This window comes from Salvelinus namaycush, chromosome 19, assembly GCF_016432855.1.
Source record: "Salvelinus namaycush isolate Seneca chromosome 19, SaNama_1.0, whole genome shotgun sequence".
NCBI classification, from domain to species: Eukaryota; Metazoa; Chordata; class Actinopteri; order Salmoniformes; family Salmonidae; genus Salvelinus; species Salvelinus namaycush.
The window spans coordinates 35,501,695-35,523,763 of record NC_052325.1 but is presented as its reverse complement, the minus strand read 5'-3'; the positions used below and the strand labels follow the sequence as shown (position 1 = coordinate 35,523,763).

Sequence of the window (22,069 nt, the reverse complement as noted above, 5' to 3'; positions counted from 1 at the left end):
TGTGCAGCAATGCTCCCCATCCAACCTGACAGAGCTTGAGAGGAGCAGCAGAGAAGAATGGGAGAAACTCCACAAATACAGGCTTGCCAAGCTTGTGGTGTCATACCCAAGAAGACTTGAGGCTGTAAATGCTGCCAAAGGTGCTTCAACAAAGTACTGAGTAAAGGGTCTGAATACTTATGCAAATGTAATATTTCTGTTTTTTTATTTTAATACCTTGCAAAAAATTCAAAAAACCTGTTTTTGCTTTTTTATTTTTTGGATATTGTGTGTAGTAGATTGATGAAAAAAAATAAAAAAATAATACATTTTTGAAAAACACTAAGAGTCACATTGACTGGAGCAGGCAGATCACACACTGCTGAGAGCAGTAGGCCTTGTGGAAAAAGTCAAGGGGTCTGAATACTTTCCGAATGCACTGTATTTTCCACAAGGCCTACTGCTTCATTGTAGCCATTACCGTATTTCTGAGGTGAAATATCCTAATATAATTCTGTCTCTCTCAGCAATGTGTGATCTGCCTGCTCCAATCAATGTGACTCTCTTCTCCAGCCATTTTGTCCATATCCTGACGTGGCAGCCAGGGGTGTGTACTACCTCGTGAAGGTTTGCTCTGACAGGTATGTGTTTGCTTGTGGGTGTGAGTGTGTCATTCTGTGATCTGTATGAGTATCTCTCTCACTCCCTAATCCCTAAATATCTTAAACAAGCCAAAACAGCCTTCCCTTGAGGCATTTGCTCTTTGGGAGATTCAATACTGTAATTACACCATGTAGATAAAGATAGACTTGTCAGAACAATACTGGGAGTGTCTTCCTGCATTTAAATGCAATGATACATACCCATAGTTACTATTGTAATATTTCGCCAACAAGTAAGCAGATTAGTTAAAGGTAACTAAAGTTCAAAACACTTCAGCTAGTCTTCAACTGCTCTTTCCCTCCCTCTCTCTCTTATTCCCTATGTTTTGTCCCTCCTGTACAGAAGAGGAAGGGTCGGACAGACTTGGGAAGAGGTGGCTGGTTGTGAGCATGTGCAGTCCCCTCTGGTGTGTAGCCTGACCTGAGTTCCTCTGACCGAAACCCCACCTACTACAGCCAGGTGTTCGCTGTATTGGGGAACCAAATCTCACGCCCGACCCACCAAGATGGCTTTAAACTCATCAACGACAATGAGTATCAGCATTTCCTCAGGGTTAAAATACTTAAAATACTTTGGAGTTGTGTTCAGTAGCACTAACAGAGCTTGCACATATACGTTCTCCATTTTAAAAACATCTGGTCCCCTTGGAGAGACTTTCAAGATGCAGTGAGTCATGTCAGAACCTAGCTTATTAATTTCTTACAAACAGTTGCAAATTCCAATAAAACTAGGCTACATCGCGTATTGAAGGTCACTTTCCTTGCTTTGTCTAACAGTATAATGAATGTAGCAAATATGTTGTGGGTCAGAGTGCAGTATTTATTTAGTTTCATAGCACAAATGTTTGTTAGTAAGTTTCTCACACTGGCTTTATCTACGGAGGAAGCAGGCCTGCCCCAGCAATTGCAGGAGTGTTGCCTAGCAACACGTGCCTCAGAGGGAGTCGATGTCTACATTGCACAACAAATTACCATGATTTAGGAATCTGTTCGCACCCAACAGCAAGTGTGATAGCAAAAATGTCTTTAAAAAATATATGCTTTCAGCTAATAGGGAGAAGTATCCAACAAAAGTATCCTACACATTGGTGTTTACAAATCATAAACTATTTACATATCATATAAATGTCGGTACGTTTGTGGACAAAATTCTTACTTACTCAACCTTAAAGTCCAATACAGCCGTTTTTATCTTGATATCAAATAATTTCTGAGGAACGATTAAGTACCTTATAGTGATTGTTTTCAATTAAAATGGTCAACAAGAAACAAAAATAGCTTCTAAGCAAAGAGCAATTTCTCAAGATAATTTATTAAAGACTGTCTGGGAGTGTTCTGAGTGGAGAGGGGAAATGGAAAACCAGCTGTTATTGGCAGAGAGGTTTGGAACGCTTTCTTACTGTTCTATTAACTGATTTACCGCCTGGTGATGTCACCAGTCGGGCAAAAACTCCATCCCACCAAAACAGGCTAAAATTTCAGGCTGTCTTTTCAAACAGGTTTAACACTAAAATGGCATTATCATGATTTTGGCAATTTCACAGTAATATTCCAACCTCATAGTGGGCCTTTAAAAAAAAGCCTGGTTGCACAACAGTCACTAAGCTCATTTGTCCCTCTGTGTGTCCTGTAGCCCACCTGGATCTACCCTTGAGTGAGAGCCTGTGGCAGCACTTTGTGTGGACCTGAGGCCTCCTGTGGATGGCCAACGAGATGTCTACAACAGGTTCAGCTACAAACTCCACATCAGAAGCAACAGCAACAGGGATGGAGCAACAGTAAGGACAGGAAGAGCATGATACGTACACTTAAACTTCTTTATGATGGTCCAAACCTTTGAAGACCCAAAACCTGTGCCATATGGGTCAATTTGAAATTGAGTGACAGATTCAAACTCATTATCAAGCACTCACTAAATCATCAGAGGTGCTTTTTAATGCATTAAATGTTATTTGTTTTCAGTGCTAAATGTCTCTTCAGTGCATTCAAGCATGATGCATGCAGGGATTTTTCTGGATCAAAATGGGACTTAGGTGGTTGGCGTGGCCAATAATGTGGTTGCTGATTTAAAAATTTTAGAGGCCTAGCTGTTGGTCGCAGTGATACAATTTAGCTGTTTTAAAGCTAATTTGCTGCAATTCTACATATTTTGCCACGAGGCTAAGAGAACATTTAGCAGTTTTAAAGCACATTTCCTGCAATTCTACACATTGGGCCATGGCTTATGCTACTGTATCTGAATATATCGAACATTATAATAAAATCAATGGGGGCCTTATGCAATAACAAAAATATTCCTGAATGCATACTTTTTTAATTTTTAGATTGTCCTTGACTGTTATTTGTTATAAAAAATATATATACACTGCTCAAAAAAATAAAGGGAACACTTAAACAACACAATGTAACTCCAAGTCAATCACACTTCTGTGAAATCAAACTGTCCACTTAGGAAGCAACACTGATTGACAATACATTTCACATGCTGTTGTGCAAATGGAATAGACAAAAGGTGGAAATTATAGGCAATTAGCAAGACACCCCCAATAAAGGAGTGATTCTGCAGGTGGTGACCACAGACCACTTCTCAGTTCCTATGCTTCCTGGCTGATGTTTTGGTCACTTTTGAATGCTGGCGGTGCTCTCACTCTAGTGGTAGCATGAGACGGAGTCTACAACCCACACAAGTGGCTCAGGTAGTGCAGCTCATCCAGAATGGCACATCAATGCGAGCTGTGGCAAGAAGGTGTGCTGTGTCTGTCAGCGTAGTGTCCAGAGCATGGAGGCGCTACCAGGAGACAGGCCAGTACATCAGGAGACGTGGAGGAGGCCGTAGGAGGGCAACAACCCAGCAGCAGGACCGCTACCTCCGCCTTTGAGCAGGAGGAGCACTGCCAAAGCCCTGCAAAATGACCTCCAGCAGGCCACAAATGTGCATGTGTCTGCTCAAACGGTCAGAAACAGACTCCATGAGGGTGGTATGAGGGCCCGACATCCACAGGTGGGGGTTGTGCTTACAGCCCAACACCGTGCAGGACGTTTGGCATTTGCCAGAGAACACCAAGATTTGCAAATTCGCCACTGGCGCCCTGTGCTCTTCACAGATGAAAGCAGGTTCACACTGATCACATGAGCACATGTGACAGACGTGACAGAGTCTGGAGAAGCCGTGGAGAGCGTTCTGCTGCCTGCAACATCCTCCAGCATGACCGGTTTGGCGGTGGGTCAGTCATGGTGTGGGGTGGCATTTCTTTGTGGGGCCGCACAGCCCTCCATGTGCTCGCCAGAGGTAGCTTGACTGCCATTAGGTACCGAGATGAGATCCTCAGAGCCCTTGTGAGACCATATGCTGACACATGCACATTTGTGGCCTGCTGGAGGTCATTTTGCAGGGCTCTGGCAGTGCTCCTCCTGCTCAAAGGCGGAGGTAGCGGTCCTGCTGCTGGGTTGTTGCCCTCCTACGGCCTCCTCCACGTCTCCTGATGTACTGGCCTGTCTCCTGGTAGCGCCTCCATGCTCTGGACACTACGCTGACAGACACAGCACACCTTCTTGCCACAGCTCGCATTGATGTGCCATTCTGGATGAGCTGCACTACCTGAGCCACTTGTGTGGGTTGTAGACTCCGTCTCATGCTACCACTAGAGTGAGAGCACCGCCAGCATTCAAAAGTGACAAAAACATCAGCCAGGAAGCATAGGAACTGAGAAGTAGTCTGTGGTCACCACCTGCAGAATCACTCCTTTATTGGGGGTGTCTTGCTAGTTGCCTATAATTTCCACCTTTTGTCTATTCCATTTGCACAACAGCATGTGAAATGTATTGTCAATCAGTGTTGCTTCCTAAGTGGACAGTTTGATTTCACAGAAGTGTGATTGACTTGGAGTTACATTGTGTTGTTTAAGTGTTCCCTTTATTTTTTTGAGCAGTGTATAACATCCTATGTTTTTCCATCCTGAAAAATATTTACAAAATATATTTTTTGTATTCATTTTACGTTTTTGCCCGCCCAATACTTTTCTGTGCAGAAAAAACCCTGGCATGGTTTTGATGGTATCTGTTGTGTCCAGTACTTTGTGGACAAGGTGCCTCTGAAGGGTAAGACTCTGAAGGACCTGGCCCCCAGCAGAGAGTACTGTGTCGCCGTAAGGATCTTAGGCGGCCCAGAGAGACGCAGCAGGAACTCTTCCTACAGCCAATCACACTGTACCTCCACTACTTCTAAGTACACCGCAGGCATGTGTGTGTGCGCACATGGGTGTACACACATGAATCCATGTTAGTGGTCTTTGTGCCCTGACTCTCTCTCTTCACAGACACAGAGGTCTCAGTGGTTTTGTGTCTTCTTGTGATGCTGTCTGGGCTCTGTACAGCCCTACTGGTTCACACTGGATTCATCTGTCTGAAACGACCTCTTCCTGAAATACTGTTAAGCTATAGACTGATACAGATATTCTAGCCCTGGCTTCAATCAATCAATCAAATGTATTTTATATAGCACTTTTTACATCCGCAGTTGTCACAAAGTGCTTTACAGATACCTCGCCTAAAACCCCAAAGAGCAAGACATGCTGATGCAGAAGCGCAGTGGCTAGGCAAAACTCCCTGGATACCAGGTTACTCAATCAGCAGGGATTTGGGACAAAGTAACACTGTCTGAAAAGTGTTGGGTAACTCATAGCATTAAGTCACATCACAAACCTTAGCTTAGGCCTTGGTAAAATGTCAACGTGAGGCTCACAGTGGAGTTACAACACAGGAAAGAGCTGCAGGTGTCGCATATGCCTCCCCACTGTTGTCACACACACACGCCACCACTGTGATACATGTGCCTGTGGTTGTGCTGTGGTCACAAAGACAGAAAGGGCAGAGTGTTTAACAAACAGCTGCAGCCCCCGCCATCTGCTTCTCTCTCTTCTTTGGTTAATGCTGTAACTACAAAGATAGGTAATTTTTTGGCTGACCTGAAAACATTCATATAGAAATGTGAGTTACAGATCTGTCATTCTCATTGAAAGCAAGTCTAAGAAGCAGTAGATCGGTTCAATGTGTGCTATGTCTATGGTTTCCGTTCTTAAGTTTCATTTTTGCGTCTTTTTATTTATTATTAAAAACTTCTGGTTTTGTACACCAGTTTCAAACAGCTGAAAATACAACTTTTTATGTTAAGGAAAATATATTTCACAGCGGTTTACACAATGACTGTTTTGTCACATTAACTGAAATTAAGCGATCTATTCGAATTTTGGCAACCAGAAATGGCAAAGTGATTTCTGCATATTGCACCTTTAAAACAAACCCCTCTTCTTTGTCTCTCTAATGCAGGGGTTCCCAAACTTTTTCACTCAGGGCACCCCTTCCAGCATTTCTATGGGCACAAGCACTGTTCATGACAAGGGCTGCTGCAGTCACAAAATTTCGTCAGTCGGTGATTGTCAAGCAAATATCTGTCGGTCTCACGGTAATTGACCGTTAATTAACATAAGCACATTTAGCATCTCCTGGCTTCCACACAAGCCACTGATGCAGACCTTTGTAACATCTATATTTGAAAAAGTATAATAAATCCATGTAATATAGCCTACACCTTCACAGTCAATCCATTGTTTATTTTAGACAGGTGTAAAGAAACATGATATGAAGAAAATGTGGTCTATTTCAGAAGAACAGAATAGCATACTCTGAGTTGTCCTTATGTTAGGTTCTGAGCTGACTATGCCATATGGCTGTGGGCTACACTAGTTAATTTAGCAGACAAGATTTGCTTATTTATTATTTGTGGCATTATTTTAAAGTGTGAAAAATACAATAAAAAAAGATGAATAAAATAGAAAGGACATTTTAGGAAGTGCGCACAGGTAACAAATAGGTACCCCTATATGCTTAATTTAGAGTTATTAATGTAACTATAGTTGTTTTACAAACGTTAGGCTATATGTTTAGATGTTTAATACATTGTAAGGCTGCAGGATGAGACTAATGATGATTTGAAAAAGTTGCTTGAAAGGCCTGAGCTCTGATTTGGGTTTTTTGCGCAGACTGTACACACTTCGTCAGTCTCTCATTCACAATTTGAGAAGTACTTGATAAGCATCCCTTTGTGTGGCTATAATGCACCCTAAAAAAAGCAATGCCTTTTGCAGCCCTTCTCCCTAAATACTGCCCTCCGAAGCACCTCTCATCTCACTCACACCTCTCACTCACATGGCTCTCCATCACGTGATCAGGTCTTTCTCAGGTTACAAGTGAAGACAGACACATCGGGGACGCAACTGTGCGCGTCCTTATCCAATTCCGAGGTTCATATTGAAGATATTGGAAGAACTGTCCACATTTACTTTTCGTCAGCCATCAAGATGAGTAGGCCTAACGAACAGCAAAGCACTCGCCTAAGTCAATCTACTATATCCCATAGTACCAAAGTAGACCTATTCTGTGCGAGAAATAAATATTCCAAACACAGTCTGGGACAGTTGTGGGATGCGATAGATCCCAAATTAAAACAACCACTAGCATCAAAAAACCTTGTTTGCAATGAGGCTGACGCAACAGATCTGAACGTTTAGCTTAAAATGTTGATTAACTATTAGGCTATTTCTTCACATTATAAATGCAGCAATGCGCACACAGCAGTAGGTTATGAGCGCAAATGTTCCATTAGCTGTCACGGATGACTAGGAGTGGAAGGTAGGAATCAGGCGCAGAGAGCAGAGGGTTCAAGGAAAAATGGCAATTTATTCCTGCACAAAATGGTCCTGCCCAAACACAGGGCGGAAACCACTGACCAACCCAAAACACATGGTAACACGGTCCGGAGCACAACAACACCTCCAACTCAAAACGTGAACACAAAATAATCCCGCACAAACAAGAGCGGGCTTCACAAGCTTAAATAGGCGAGCAAATCAAGAAAACGCAAATAGAAACAGGTGCAACTAATAAGACTAAACTAACAGAAAAGGAAAAAGGGATCAGTGACGACGACCGCCGAGCACCGCCCGAACAGGCAGGGCAGCCAACTTCGGCGGGAGTCGTGACATTAGCTGGACACCACCATTATCAAAAGTGACCGCAAATGCAATTATGCATGTAATGCTTTTATTATAAACGTGCATTTTTATGGTGAAAATTATCTTCCCCAAACTTTAACCCTGAGCTACCTTTTGCGTTTGGATCCTGTTACGCAGTTGGCAACAGTTGCTGGGACCACTGCTATAGTATCTGTCCCGGCATCCTGCCGATCAAGGGTTTGATGAGCTGCTTGGTGTAGCAGCTAGCCTAGCTGCCACTGTTAGGTGCCTATCAAGCTAGCAGGGTTTCCTTGCGGGCTTGAACGCAGCCCGTGACGTAGTTAGCCCTTGTGGCTGGGACTGCGGATTGTTCCGGGCTTGTGACTGGGTCAGCTCAATGAGTTTAACAGGAAAACAGTAAGATGGCAGCAGTCTTTAAGTCACTGAGGAAGGACATCAGATCTGTATGGGAATCCATGATAACAATGACTGAGAAATCAGATTATCTCGAAGGACAATCAAGGCAGAACAACATTGTTGTGGATGGAATTGCAGAATCTCCGCATGAGATCTGGATGAAGTCTGAAGACAAAGTGATGGAAATTATCTCTGATAAACTGAAGCTGGACCACAGGAAGATTGAGGTGGAGCGCGCCCACAGGATTGGAAAACCGGCCCAGGTGACAGGCCCAGGCCAACAGTGGTGAATTTCATGAGGTTAAAGGGCAAGGTAGCTGTTCTCGAAAGAGCCAAGAACTTGAAAGGAACGTACATCTTCCTCAACAAGGACTATCCGGAAGCTGTGTGCCAGAAGAGAAAATAGCATCCCGTCCATGAAAGCTACCAGAGTGCTTGAGCCTGGAAGGGATGGGTTCATAGCTACAATCCTGCAGCAGACACACAGTTGCACATACCAACTGGTTAATGGACTGCTGAATGTTTTTTTTCTCTTGCTTTGTTTGGTATTTTCCATATTATGTCTATCTCTGAGAAGCTACCCAGGAAAAGGATGAAAATAGCCCATATTAATATTTGTAACCTTAGAAATAAGGTTCATGAAATCAATAACTTGCTAACATCAGATAACATTCATATATAAGCCATTTCTGAGACTCATTTAGATGATTCCTTGGATGATACAGTGGTAGCAATACAAGGTTATAACATCTATAGAAGAGACAGAAATGTTTATGCTGTATATATATTCAGAACCATATCCCTATAATAGTTAGAGAAGATCTCATGTCAAGTGTTATTGAAGTGCTGTGGTTGCAGGGTCACCTGCCTCATCTAAAGCCTATTATTTTGGGGTGTTGCTACAGGTCACCAAGTGCTAACAGTCAGTAGCTAAATAATGTGTCTGAAATGCTTGATACTGTATGTGATGTAAACCGAGAGCTCTACTTTCTTTGGGGTCCTGAAAATTGACTGGCTTTCATCAAACTGTCTGCTCAAGAGGAAGCTTCTCACAGATTACAGGCACTTCTCACCAGTGCCTGTAATCTGGTTCAGGTTATTAATCAACCTACATGGGTGTTTACAAGCACTACAGGATCAAGATAATCCACATGTTTTGATCACATTTTTACTAATTCTGTAGCACTTTGTTTGAAAGCTTTGTCCGTATCCATTGGATGCAGTGGTCACAATATAGTATACCCAGGAAAGCCAAAGTTTCAAAAGTTGGCCTAAAATAGTGTAGAAGAGATCATACAAAATATTTTGCTATGACTCTTATGTGGATGATATTACAAATATTATTTATTGGTCTGATGTTATTAATAAGGAGCATCCAGCCACTGCACTTAATGAATTTATGAAATTGCTTCTTCCAATTATTGATAAACATGCACCTGTTGAGAAACTGACTGTTAGAACTGTTAAGGCTCCATGGATTGATTAGGAATTGAAAAGCTGTGTGGCTGAAAGAGATGGGGCAAAAGGAGTGGCTAATAAGTTTGGTTGCACATCTGATTTACTGCAAATTGAGAAATTATGTGACTAAACTCAACAGAAAGAAGAACTATTATGAAGCCAAGATCAATGATAATGTATAAATAATGCTGGAGTGGGAAAACACTTGAGTACTTTAAATTAAATTATGGGCAGAAAGATAAATTCAACTCCAACTTTCATCGAATCAGATGGCTTATTCATCACAACCATTTGATGTTGCCAATTATTTTAATGATTACTTCATTGGCAAAGTGGGCAAACTTAGGCAGGATATGCCAACAACGAACAGTGAGCCATCATGCATAAAAAACAGATGGTTTGTATCCCCCATATGAATAACATTCTATTGGTTGCAAGAATTTTGTATAATCATTTAAATTGAAAAACTCTTAAGTTTTGAATACAGCGTTGTTTTGTGTGTCAGTTCATAAACCATGTGCCATGGAAACATGATTGTTATTACTGTACATATATTGTCACAAAGACGAGGTACAAGGAACCGTTAATAGCGTGGGCATGACTTAAACCACATTGCTGAATTAACATAAATGTGTCAAGTAGAGGGGGTGTCTAGGCTAACACGCTGCTAATAAAAGCTAGGTTGTTTCCAATCCGCTCGCTATTTGATTTGTTCCATTGTGAAGCGTTGACCACAGCAATGGTTTAGTGTTGAGGGGTTTTCCCTTATGGGGGATTGTATGAGGTGACCTTAGTCACAGGCTCACACATGGTGTCAGAAGAGGTGCAACGGTCTCTTGATTTAAGACTGTTTTTTTATCAACATATTCCATTTAAAACATATTAACACTGTCTGACTCTTTGCAGAGATAAATACAACACCAGGAGAACCTGGTCCTACGATGAGGAACGGTTTCCCTCAGTGCATTTAGTTCCACCATCGTCACCTTCGGGAAGCAGTGGAAAGGATGGAGAGAGTAAGGATGACAGTGAGGCAGTGATCGAGACGGAGGGGAAGATAAATAGTGGAGGAGGAGGAGGGTACGAGACACGAGGGGCCGCTGCCGATCTGTCCTCTCTCAACCCCCTCTCCTCTTCCTCATCCTCTAAAACAGAGGTGCTCCTACACCCATCCAAAACACTCTCCGTCCTATCCCACTGTCCCGTCCACAGAGCTTAAGACCACCTCTGAGACAGTGTCCAACCACCCTCAATGTCCTCTCTTCATAACCGAATACCAACAACGTGAATCTCTGCTCAGACCTGACTGCCTTTCAATGTCCATATCAAACAACTGTCAACTATCTGTGTCCTCACAAACCAGTCAACTTCCAGAGCCAGCCAAGTGTCGTTCATTGGGACAGGACTTGAGCTTCAGTCTTTTCTCAGAGAGAGAGACACATGGACCGTAGAGAGATTACAGCAGATGAAAGAGGAGGAGGGGAGCGGTCACGTGATGATGTGGCTTTTCATATGTGAAAACATGTTTTTGGAACACTTCATGTGACATTTCAAAACACTTCATATGTTCCAAAAACACGTTTTCACATGATTTCAGATGTGAAATGTCACATATTTCATGTATGCTTCAACATGTGATAACATGAAACTACACTGTTAGCCATTGCTGTTAATTTAGTGGTACATTTTATAGTCATTATACGGTAGATTTTTACAGTAATATACACTACCGGTCAAAAGTTTAAGAACATCTCCTCATTCAATTTTTTTTTTTTTTTTAACTATTTTCTACATTGTAGAGTAATAGTGAAGACATCAAAACTATGAAATAACAAATGGAATCATGTAGTAACCAAAAAAGTGTTAAACAAATCAAAAGATATTATATATTTGAGATTCTTCAAAGTAGCCACCCTTTGCCTTGATGACAGCTTTGCACATTGTTTCAACCAGCTTCATGAAGTAGTCACCTGGAATGCATTTTAATTAACAGGTGTGCCTTCTTAAAAGTTAATTTGTGGAATTTCTTTCCTTCTTAATGCGTTTGAGCCAATCAGTTGTGTTGCGACAAGGTAGGGGTGGTATACAGATAATAGCCCTATTTGGTAAACAACCGGGTCCATATTATGTGAAAAGTGAAAAGAAAGGCCATCATTACTTTAAGACATGAAGGTCAGTCAATCCGGAAAGTGCAGTCGCAAAAACCATCAAGCGCTATGATGAAACTGAAGCAAGTCTCACAAGTACCACCACAGGAAAGGAAGACTCAGAGTTACCTCTGCTGCAGAGGATAAGTTCATTAGAGTTACCAGCCTCGGGAATTGCAGCCCAATTAAATGCTACACAGTGTTCAAGTAACAGACACATCTCACCATCAACTGTTCAGAGGAGACTGCGTGAATCAGGCCTTCATGGTCAAATTGCTGCAAAGAAACCACTACTAAAGGACACCAATAAGAAGAAGAGACTTTCTTGGACCAAGAAACACAAGCAATGGACATTAGACCAGTGGAAATTTGTCCTTTGGTCTGAGTCCAAATGTGGGATTTTTGGTTCCAACCGCCGTGTCTTTGTGAGACGCGATGTGGGTGAACAGATTATCTCCGCATGTGTATTTCCCACCGTAAAGCATGGAGGAGGAGGTGTTATGGTGTGGTAGTGTCACCAGCAAAGCACAGTCTGTGATTTTACAGGCACACTTAACCAGCATGGCTACCACAGCATTCTGCAGCGATACACCATCCATCTGGTTTGTGCTTAGTGAGACTGTCCTGTTTAAAAACAATTGATAATGACCCAAAACACCTCCAGGCTGTGTAAGGGCTATTTTACCAAGAATGAGAGTGATTGAGTGCTGCATCAGATGACCTGGCCTCCACAATCACCCGACCTCAACCAAATTGAGATGTTTTGGGATGAGTCTGACCGCAGAGTGAAGGAAAAGCAGCCAACAAGTGCTCAGCATATGTGGGAACTCCTTCAAGACTGATGGAAAAGCATTCCAGGTGAAGCTAGTTGAGAGAATGCCAAGAGTGTGCAAAGCTGTCATCAAGGCAAAAGGGTGGCTATTTGATGAAACTCAAATATAAAATATATTTTGATTTAACACTTTTTTGCGTACTACATGATTCCATATGTGTTTTTTCATAGTTTTGATGTCTTCACTATTATTCTAAAATGTAGGAAAACATTTGTAAAAATAAAGAAAAACCTAATGAATGAGTAGGTGTTCTAAAACTTTTGACCGGTAGTGTATGTATTAGTGTTCTGCTATATATTTACTGTCAAATGCAATGCGCTTGGGTACTTTTTGGCCTGTCCTGCAAATTAACTTGGCATGCCTCACTTGCAATTGAATTTAAACGTATAGGATAGCCTTCTTTTGATGCGCCTATGGCACAAACAGGATCGGTGGGTCCCCCGCCGGACTGTTGAGCTAACGTAGGCTAATGTGATTAGCATGAGGTTGTAAGTAACAATAACATTTCCGAGGACATAGACGTATCTGACATTGGCAGAAAGCTTACATTCTTGTTAATCTAACTGCACTGTTGAATTTAGAGTATCTATTACAATGAAAGAATACCATGCTATTGCTTGAGGAGAAAGCACCATTATGAGCTTGAACATTTATTAATAAACCAATTAGGCACATTTGGGCAGTCTTGATACAAACATTTTTACAGAAATTCAATGGTTCATTGAATCAGTCTAAAAATGTACACAAACACTGCTGCCATCCAGTGGCCAAAATCTAAATTGTGCCTGGGCTGGCATAATACATTATGGCCTTTCTCTTGCATTTCAAAGAAAGATGCAAAAAAAAAATAATCTTTGTATTATCTTTTACCAGATCTAATGTGTTATATTCTCCTGCATTAGTTTAACACTTCCACAAACTTCAAAGTGTTTCCTTTGAAATGTTATCAATAATATGCATATCCTTGCTTCAGGTCCTGAGCTACAGGCAGTTAGATTTGGGTATGTAATTTTAGGTGAAAATGGGGAAAAAAGGTGTGTATCCTTAAGTGGTTTTAAGAAAAAGTAGCAGTGCTCAGGGACACTTGACATTATGGCCTAGATTAAATCAGATCAAGTGTAAACACGCGATAGCCGACACCCGCGTAGCTGGTGTTTTGGCAGTGTGAGGGGTGTAGTTCCTTACTTATTAGTGACCTTAATTCATCAATCGAGTACAAGTGAGGAATGAAAAGCTGCAGACACTGCCCTCCATGGAATGAGTTTAACACCTGCTGTAAAACAACACATTTCACTGGACCGATCTGGTGTATATGACAATAAAACATGATGTATTTTCTATTCCGATAGATGCTTGTGGATTTGACAGCTCTAACGCAGTTCCACCTCCGACACCGTCATGCGGATGTTTTCTATCGCGGATCTGATAGAATCTAGAATCTAAGAGTGCATAAATTCTCTCAGGATTTGAACTTGCAACCTTTCGGGTCTGGAGTGCATTAATGTCTCAGCAGTGCCACCAAGAACATATACTACCGTGTAGCGTTTGGGGTCACTTCAAAATGTCCTTGTTTTTGAAAGAAAAGCTATTTTTTTGTCCATTAAAATAACATAAAATTGATCAGAAATACAGTGTAGACATTGTTATGCTGCCTCGAAGGCCAGCATCCCGGAGTCGCCTCTTCACTGCTGACGTTGAGACTGGTGTTTTGTGGGTACTATTTAATGAAGCTGCCAGTTGAGGACTTGTGAGGTGTCTGTTTTTCAAACTAGACATTCTAATGTACTTGTCCTCTTGCTCAGTTGTGCACCGTGGCCTCCCACTCCTCTTTCTATTCTGGTTAGAGCCAGTTCACGCTGTTCTGCGAAGGTAGTAGTACACAGCGTTGTACCAGATCTTCAGTTTCTTGGCAATTTCTCACATGGAATAGCCTTAATTTCTCAGAAAAAGACAAGACTGACAAGTTTCAGAAGAAAGTCTTTGTTTCTGGCCATTTTGAGCCTATAACTTTGAGCCACAAATGCTGATGCTCCAGATACTCAACTAGTCTAAAGAAAGCCAGTTGTATTGCTTCTTTAATCAGCACAACATTTTTCAGCTGTGCTAACATAATTGCAAAAGGATTTTCTAATGATCAATTAGCCTTTTAAAATGATAAACTTGGATTAGCTAACACAACATGTCATTGTAACAGGAGTGATGGTTTGCTGATAATGGGCCTCTGTACGCCTATGTAGATATTCCATTTTAAAAAATCTGCCATTTCCAGCTACAATTAACAATGTCTACACTGTATTTCTGATCAATTTAATGTTATTTTAATGGACAAAAAATTAGCTTTTCTTTCAAAAACACGGACATTTCGAAGTGACCCAAAACTTTTGAACGGTAGTGTATATTCACAAACACTAAAAAAATAAGAGTACAGTTACTGTACAGTGTTGTTCCCTGGTGCACAAAAAGGTCAAAGGTACACATAATGTACCTTCACATAGGAACTCACATGGTAGTGGTCAGTACCTTTTTGGGTACATGTGCGGATACTAGTATAATTGTAAATTTTTCTACCCAATATATTAAATATAAAGCTGTGTTCGTAACCATGTGGGAGGTGGGAATTTTCCAGATGTGAAGTTATAAATACCATACTGGATGCATTCACGTGCTTTGAAATCATTGGGAATTGCCACTTGGCTAATGACCAACAAGCTGCGTCAACCATCATGCTTGTTGTGACGTGTGTGCTGGGAGTCGGGAAGCAAGTTGAGGGAGTGAATCATTTAATAAATAAATGGAACATAATACAAAACAAGAAACACGAACAACGCACAGACAGGAAACTGAAACAGAAACAATAACACCTGGGGAAGGAACCAAAAGGAGTGACATATATAGGGAAGGTAATCAGGGAGGTGATGGATTCCAGGTGAGTCTGATGATGCGCTGGCGCACGTAGCGATGGTGACAGGAGTGCGCCATAACAAGCAGCCTGGTGTATACATGACAGTACCCCCTCCCTGACAAATTAATGGAAGTATGGAGGTAGTTTTGTGCCAATAAAAACAAAGGGTAAAATATGTGTCCAAAAAAACAAAAATATTTTCTGAGCTTTCTTATATTCCCTACATATAGGACAGACAGTTCAAAACCGTAATCCTCATGATTTATTTACTTGATTCTGGGCAGCTTTTAGCAAAATGCACAAATGCATTCTTGTAATGTTGCACCGTATACCGGTACCACGGTAATATCACAGTACCAAAACGTCATAATAGTTATGATACCAACATTTTATAATACTGTAGTACCGTTTCATATGATAATACCACATTTTTCAGCCCTACCAATTATACTTTTTTTTTATAAAGTCAGTTTCCTGCGCATCTATTCCTCAATCAGTTTTTGAAATATAATTTAGTCGTGATAGCGAGCGGAGATAGTGACCCTGATGAGTCTTCTGTGTTTACATTTATGCATTTGATACATTAGAGCAAAGCAAGTAAAGTTATTACATTGTATCATTTAATCCCTGGTTTAACCAAAAGCACAGGGCAGTCTGAGTAGGCTTCGCAAGTTTGTTGTCACGCAGCCTCTGAGTGCCAGGGAGGACAAATACAGCACAGCTGTGCGACAGGCATTGTAACGGTTGTTCTCCTCCTCTTCGTCCGAAGAGGAGGAGTAGGGATTGGACCAAAGCGCAGCGTTGTTATATGACATAATGAATTTATTAAAGTAAAGACGAAACACGAAAACACTTCAACAAACTACAAAACAAATAAACGATGTAGACAGACCTGGACTTGAGAACTTACAAAATACGAAGAACGCACGAACAGGAACAGACTACATACACGAACGACAAACCGAAACAGTCCCGTGTGGTGCAACATACACAGACACGGAAGACAACCACCCACAACAAACAATGTGAAACAACCTACCTATATATGGTTCTCAATCAGAGGAAAACGAAAACACCTGCCTCTGATTGAGAGCCATACAAGGTCAATTAAACCTAACACTTAACATAGAACAAACAACACAGACTGCCCACCCAGCTCACGTCCTGACCCACTAAACACAACTATACAAAAGGAAAACAAGGTCAGGAACGTGACATTACCCCCCCCCCCCCAAGATGCGGACTCCGGCCGCAAAACTCAACCTCAAGGGGAGGGTTTGGGTGGGCATCTGTCCACGGTGGCGGCTCCGGCTCCGGACGCTGTCCCCACACCACCATAGTCACTCCCCGCTTCCGTATCCCCCTCCCAATGACCACCCTCCAAATAAACCCACCTAAATTAAGGGGCATCACCGAGATAAGGGGCAGCACCGGGATAAGGGGCAGCACCGGGATAAGGGGCAGCACCGGGATAAGGGGCAGCTCCGGGATAAGGGGCAGCTCCGGACTGAGGGACGGCAGCTCCGGACTGAGGGACGGCAGCTCCGGACTGAGGGACGGCAGCTCCGGACTGAGGGACGGCAGCTCCGGACTGAGGGACGGGAGCTCCGGACTGGCTGACGGCTCTGGCTGGTCATGGCTGGCTGACGGCTCTGGCTGGTCATGGCTGGCTGACGGCTCTCGCTGGTCATGGCTGGCTGACGGCTCTGGCTGGTCATGGCTGGCTGACGGCTCTGGCTGGTCATGGCTGGCTGACGGCTCTGGCTGGTCATGGCTGGCGGACGACTCTGGCTGGTCATGGCTGGCGGACGACTCTGGCTGGTCATGGCTGGCGGACGACTCTGGCTGATCCTGTCTGGCGGAAGGCTCTGGCTGATCCTGTCTGGCGGAAGGCTCTGGCTGATCCTGTCTGGCGGAAGGCTCTGGCTGATCCTGTCTGGCGGAAGGCTCTGGCTGATCCTGTCTGGCGGAAGGCTCTGGCTGCTCCTGTCTGGCGGAAGGCTCTAGCGGCTCCTGTCTGGCGGACGGCTCTAGCGGCTCCTGTCTGGCGGACGGCTCTGAAGGCTCATGGCAGATGGGCGGCTTTGCAGGCTCAGTACAGACGGGCGGCTTTGAAGGCTCAGTACAGACGGGCGGCTTTGAAGGCTCAGTACAGACGGGCAGTTCATGCGGCGCTTGGCAGACGGACAGTTCAGACGGCGTTGGGCAGACGGGCAGTTCAGGCGCCGTTGGGCAGACGGGCAGTTCAGGCGCCGCTCGGCAGATGGGCAGTTCAGGCGCCGCTGGGCAGACGGGCAGTTCAGGCGCCGCTGGGCAGACGGCAGACTCTGGCCGGCTGAGGCGCACTGTAGGCCTGATGCGTGGTACCGGAATTGGAGGTGCCGGGCTAAGGACACGCACCATCAGGCTAGTGCGGGGAACAACAACAGGGCACACTGGACTCTCAAGGCATACTATAGGCCTGGTGCGTGGTACCGGCACTGGTGGTACCGGGCTGAGGGCACGCACATCAGGGCGAGTACGGGGAGAAGGAACAGGGCTCTGGAGACGCACAGGAAACCTGGTGCGTGGTGTAGGCACTGGTGGTACTGGGCTGGAGACACGCACCACAGGGCTAGTACGTGGAGGAGGAACAGGGCTCTGGAGACGCACAGGAAACCTGGTGCGTGGTGTAGGCACTGGTGGTACTGGGCTGGGGCGAGGAGGTGGCGCCGGAAATACCGGACCGTGCAGGCGTACTGGCTCCCTTGAGCACTGAGCCTGCCCAACCTTACCTGGTTGTATGCTCCCCGTCGCCCGACCAGTGCGGGGAGGTGGAATAACCCGCACCGGGCTATGTAGGTGAACCGGGGACACCATGCGTAAGGCTGGTGCCATGTAAGCCGGCCCGAGGAGACGCACTGGTGACCAGATGCGTTGGGCCGGCTTCATGACATCCGGCTCAACGCTCAATCTAGCCCGGCCGATACGTGGAGCTGGAATGTACCGCACCGGGCTATGCACACGTACAGGAGACACCATGCGCTCTACTGCGTAACACATGTCTGCCCGTACTCTCGCTCTCCACGGTAAGTACAGGGAGTAGGCGCAGGTCTCCTACCTGACTTCGCCACACTCCCTTTTAGCCCCCCCCCCCAAGAAATTTTTGGGGTTTATTTTTGGGTTTCCAGCCACGTCTCCTTGCTGCCTCCTCATACCACCGCTCCTGAGCTTTAGCTGCTTCCCTCTCTTCAAAAGAGCGGCGATATTCCCCTGTCTGAGCCCAGGGTCCTTTTCCGTCCAATATTTCCTCCCAAGTCCACGAGTCCTGGTTTTTTGGCCGCTGCTGCTGGTTCCTCTCACGCTGCTTGATCCTTGTTTGGTGGGTGGTTCTGTAACGGTTGTTCTCCTCCTCTTCGTCCGAAGAGGAGGAGTAGGGATTGGACCAAAGCGCAGCGTTGTTATATGACATAATGAATTTATTAAAGTAAAGACGAAACACGAAAACACTTCAACAAACTACAAAACAAATAAACGATGTAGACAGACCTGGACTTGAGAACTTACAAAATACGAAGAACGCACGAACAGGAACAGACTACATACACGAACGACAAACCGAAACAGTCCCGTGTGGTGCAACATACACAGACACGGAAGACAACCACCCACAGCAAACAATGTGAAACAACCTACCTATATATGGTTCTCAATCAGACGAAAACAACCTGCTAACTTGACTATATGTCTAGGGAAATTTGATTGGTAAAGGAAATGGGTCTCCTACACTACTCATTTGTACTTATTATGGATCCCATTATTTGCTGCCTTGGCATGGGGATCCATAACAAGGCAGGTCCTACAGGTCCAGAAAAAAACATTACATTGCATTTCACAACAGATTTCACAACACATTAATTGTGTACCCTCAGGCCACTACCCTACTACCACATATCCACACACAATCCATGTGTTTGTGTGTGTGTATAATGTGTGTGTGTGTGTGTGTGTGTGTGTGTGTGTGTGTGTGTGTGTGTGTGTGTGTGTGTGTGTGTGTGTGTGTGTGTGTGTGTGTGTGTGTGTGTGTGTGCGTGCATTTGTCTGTGCCTGTGTGTGTCTCTTCACAGTCCCTGCTGTTCCATAAAGTAGTGTGTACACTACACAATTTTGGCCACAGTTTAGCTATCCTAGTCAGGTTTTTGAGATTGGAGACAAACTCCCCATGTCGCTGCCTACTCGGGCGCGCGGCCATCACTAACGCTCGTTTAATGTCAATCTGAGGGCTACCGATCTTGTGTTTGAGTAGTCCCAGACGTCCTAACATTTTCAAACATGTTTGATTTTATCAGCACATAATCTGCAATGCTCTCGTAGTGTGAGATGTGCAACGACACGTTTTGAGAACAGTGATCAGCAATAGCCAATGAGAGTTCGCCAGAGAAGAAGCCAGTGAGATGATGACATTGTTTTGCATCTCCCAGAATGTGTAGACTCAACCAGGAGCTACTACTAGTATGCTTTTGTACTTGTCTTTAACCAAAGCAAAAGTGTCATTGTTACAGCTCTGAAGTTCACAAGCAATGTTATTCAATTCAAAACGTTGGCAAGATATTTCAACTCTGTATGGCAAGCGTGAATGTCTTACTGAAAACATTTTAGGCTGCTTTGAGCCACAGCTAATTGTAGCTACTGTACGTTAAATCTAATCACATCATTGTTTTCGTGAGACCACATGGTATCGAGAATCATAACGACCAAGTGAAGAATCTTGCAGTGTGTGACCCCCGTCTGTGCCACATCGTTTAGTGTGCGCACCACTATGTTGCCAACACAAAAATAACTACAGGAAAGGTTGTTTAATGTGAGAGGCTCAGTGATGTTAGGATTTTGAAAGTCGTGTAGTGAACACCTGGTTTAAGGTGTATTTTCTATCTGTTTTCTAAATTTGATTTTCTGCTTGCATGTTACTTGGTGTGGAATAGAGTAGTCGTGGCTCTATGTAGTACTGTACGCCTCCCATAATCTGTGTCCTGGACTTGGGGACTTTGAAGAGAGCTCTGTTGGCATGGCTAGTGGGGTATGCATGGGTGTCTGAGCTGTGTGCTAGTAGTTTAAACAGACAGCTCGGTAGTGGTGATGAAGTCGATCTCTCCTCTACTTTGAGCCAGGAAGATTGACATGCATATTATTAATGTTAGCTCTCCGTGTACATTTAAGAACCAGCCGTGCTGCCCTGTTCTGGGCCATTCGTAATTTTTCTAAGTCCCTCTTTGTGGCACCTGACCACACGACTGGACAGTGGTCCATGTGCAACAAAACTAGGACCTGTCTTGTTGATAGCGATGTTAAGAAAGTAGAGCAGTGCTTTATTATGGACAATCTTAGTGACTGTTGCATCAATATGTTTTGACCATGACAGTTTACAATCCAGGGTTACTCCAAGCAGTTTAGTCTCCTCAACTTGCTCAATTTCCACATGATTCGTTAGAAGATTTAGTTGAGATTCAGGGTTCAGTGAATGATTTGTCCCAAATACAGTGCTTTTAGTTATTTCTTGCCACCCATTCTGAAACTGACTGCAGCTCTTTGTGAAGTGTTGCAGTGATTTCACTTGCTATGGTAGCTGACGTGTATAGTTGTAACGATCGTCGTAATCCTCCTCCTCGGACGAGGAGGAGAGGCGAGAAGGATCAGACCAATATGCAGAGTGGTTAGTGTCCATGATTATTTAATGAAAACAGACTGAACACTTAACATACAAAAACAACAAACGTGACAAACCGCAAACAGTCCCGTGTGGTGCTAACACAGACACGCGATACAACCACCCACAAAACACACGTGAAACCCCGGCTACCTTAGTATGATTCTCAATCAGGGACAAACGATCTACAGCTGCCTCTGATTGAGAATCATACCAGGCCGAACACAAAACCCCAACATAGAAAAACACACATAGACAACCCACCCCAACTCACGCCCTGACCAACTAAATAAATAAAAGAAAAAGGAACAATAGGTCAGGAACGTGACATAACCCCCCCCTTAAGGTGCGAACTCCGGGCGCACCAGCATAAAGTCTAGGGGAGGGTCTGGGTGGGCGTCTGTCCACGGTGGCGGCTCTGGCGCTGGTCGTGGTCCCCACCCCACCATAGTCACTACCCGCTTTCGTAGCCTCCTCAAAATGGCCACCCTCCATATAACCCCCATTAGATTAAGGGGCAGCACCGGAATGAGGGGCAACACCGGACTGAGGGGCAGCACCGGACTGAGGGGCAGCACCGGACTGAGGGGCAACACCGGACTGAGGGGCAACACCGGACTGAGGGGCAACACCGGAATGAGGGGCGGATCCTGGCTGGCTGGCTCTGGCTGATCCTGGCTGGCTGGCTCTGGCGGATCCTGGCTGGCCGGCTCTGGCGGATCCTGGCTGGCCGGCTCTGGCGGATCCTGGCTGGCCGGCTCTGGCGGATCCTGGCTGGCCGGCTCTGGCGGATCCTGGCTGGCCGGCTCTGGCGGATCCTGGCTGGACGGCTCTGGCAGCTCCTGGCTGGACGGCTCTGGCAGCTCCTGGCTGGACGGCTCTGGCTGGTCCTGGCTGGACGGCTCTGGCTGGTCCTGGCTGGACGGCTCTGGCTGGTCCTGGCTAGACGGCTCTGGCTGGTCCTGGCTGGACGGCTCT

General features: G+C 44.5%; 1 protein-coding gene across 1 annotated transcript; it reads left to right on the top strand.

Annotated features, from left to right (window-relative positions):
• Positions 1 to 1,766: 1,766 nt before the first annotated feature.
• On the top strand, positions 1,767 to 10,977 carry LOC120064003 (interferon alpha/beta receptor 2-like). Its single transcript, XM_039014313.1, is given in 6 exon segments — positions 1,767 to 1,772; positions 2,303 to 2,419; positions 4,712 to 4,877; positions 4,958 to 5,069; positions 10,433 to 10,705; positions 10,707 to 10,977. Coding segments are annotated over 6 exon segments (945 nt in total).
• The last annotated feature ends 11,092 nt before the right edge of the window (positions 10,978 to 22,069 follow it).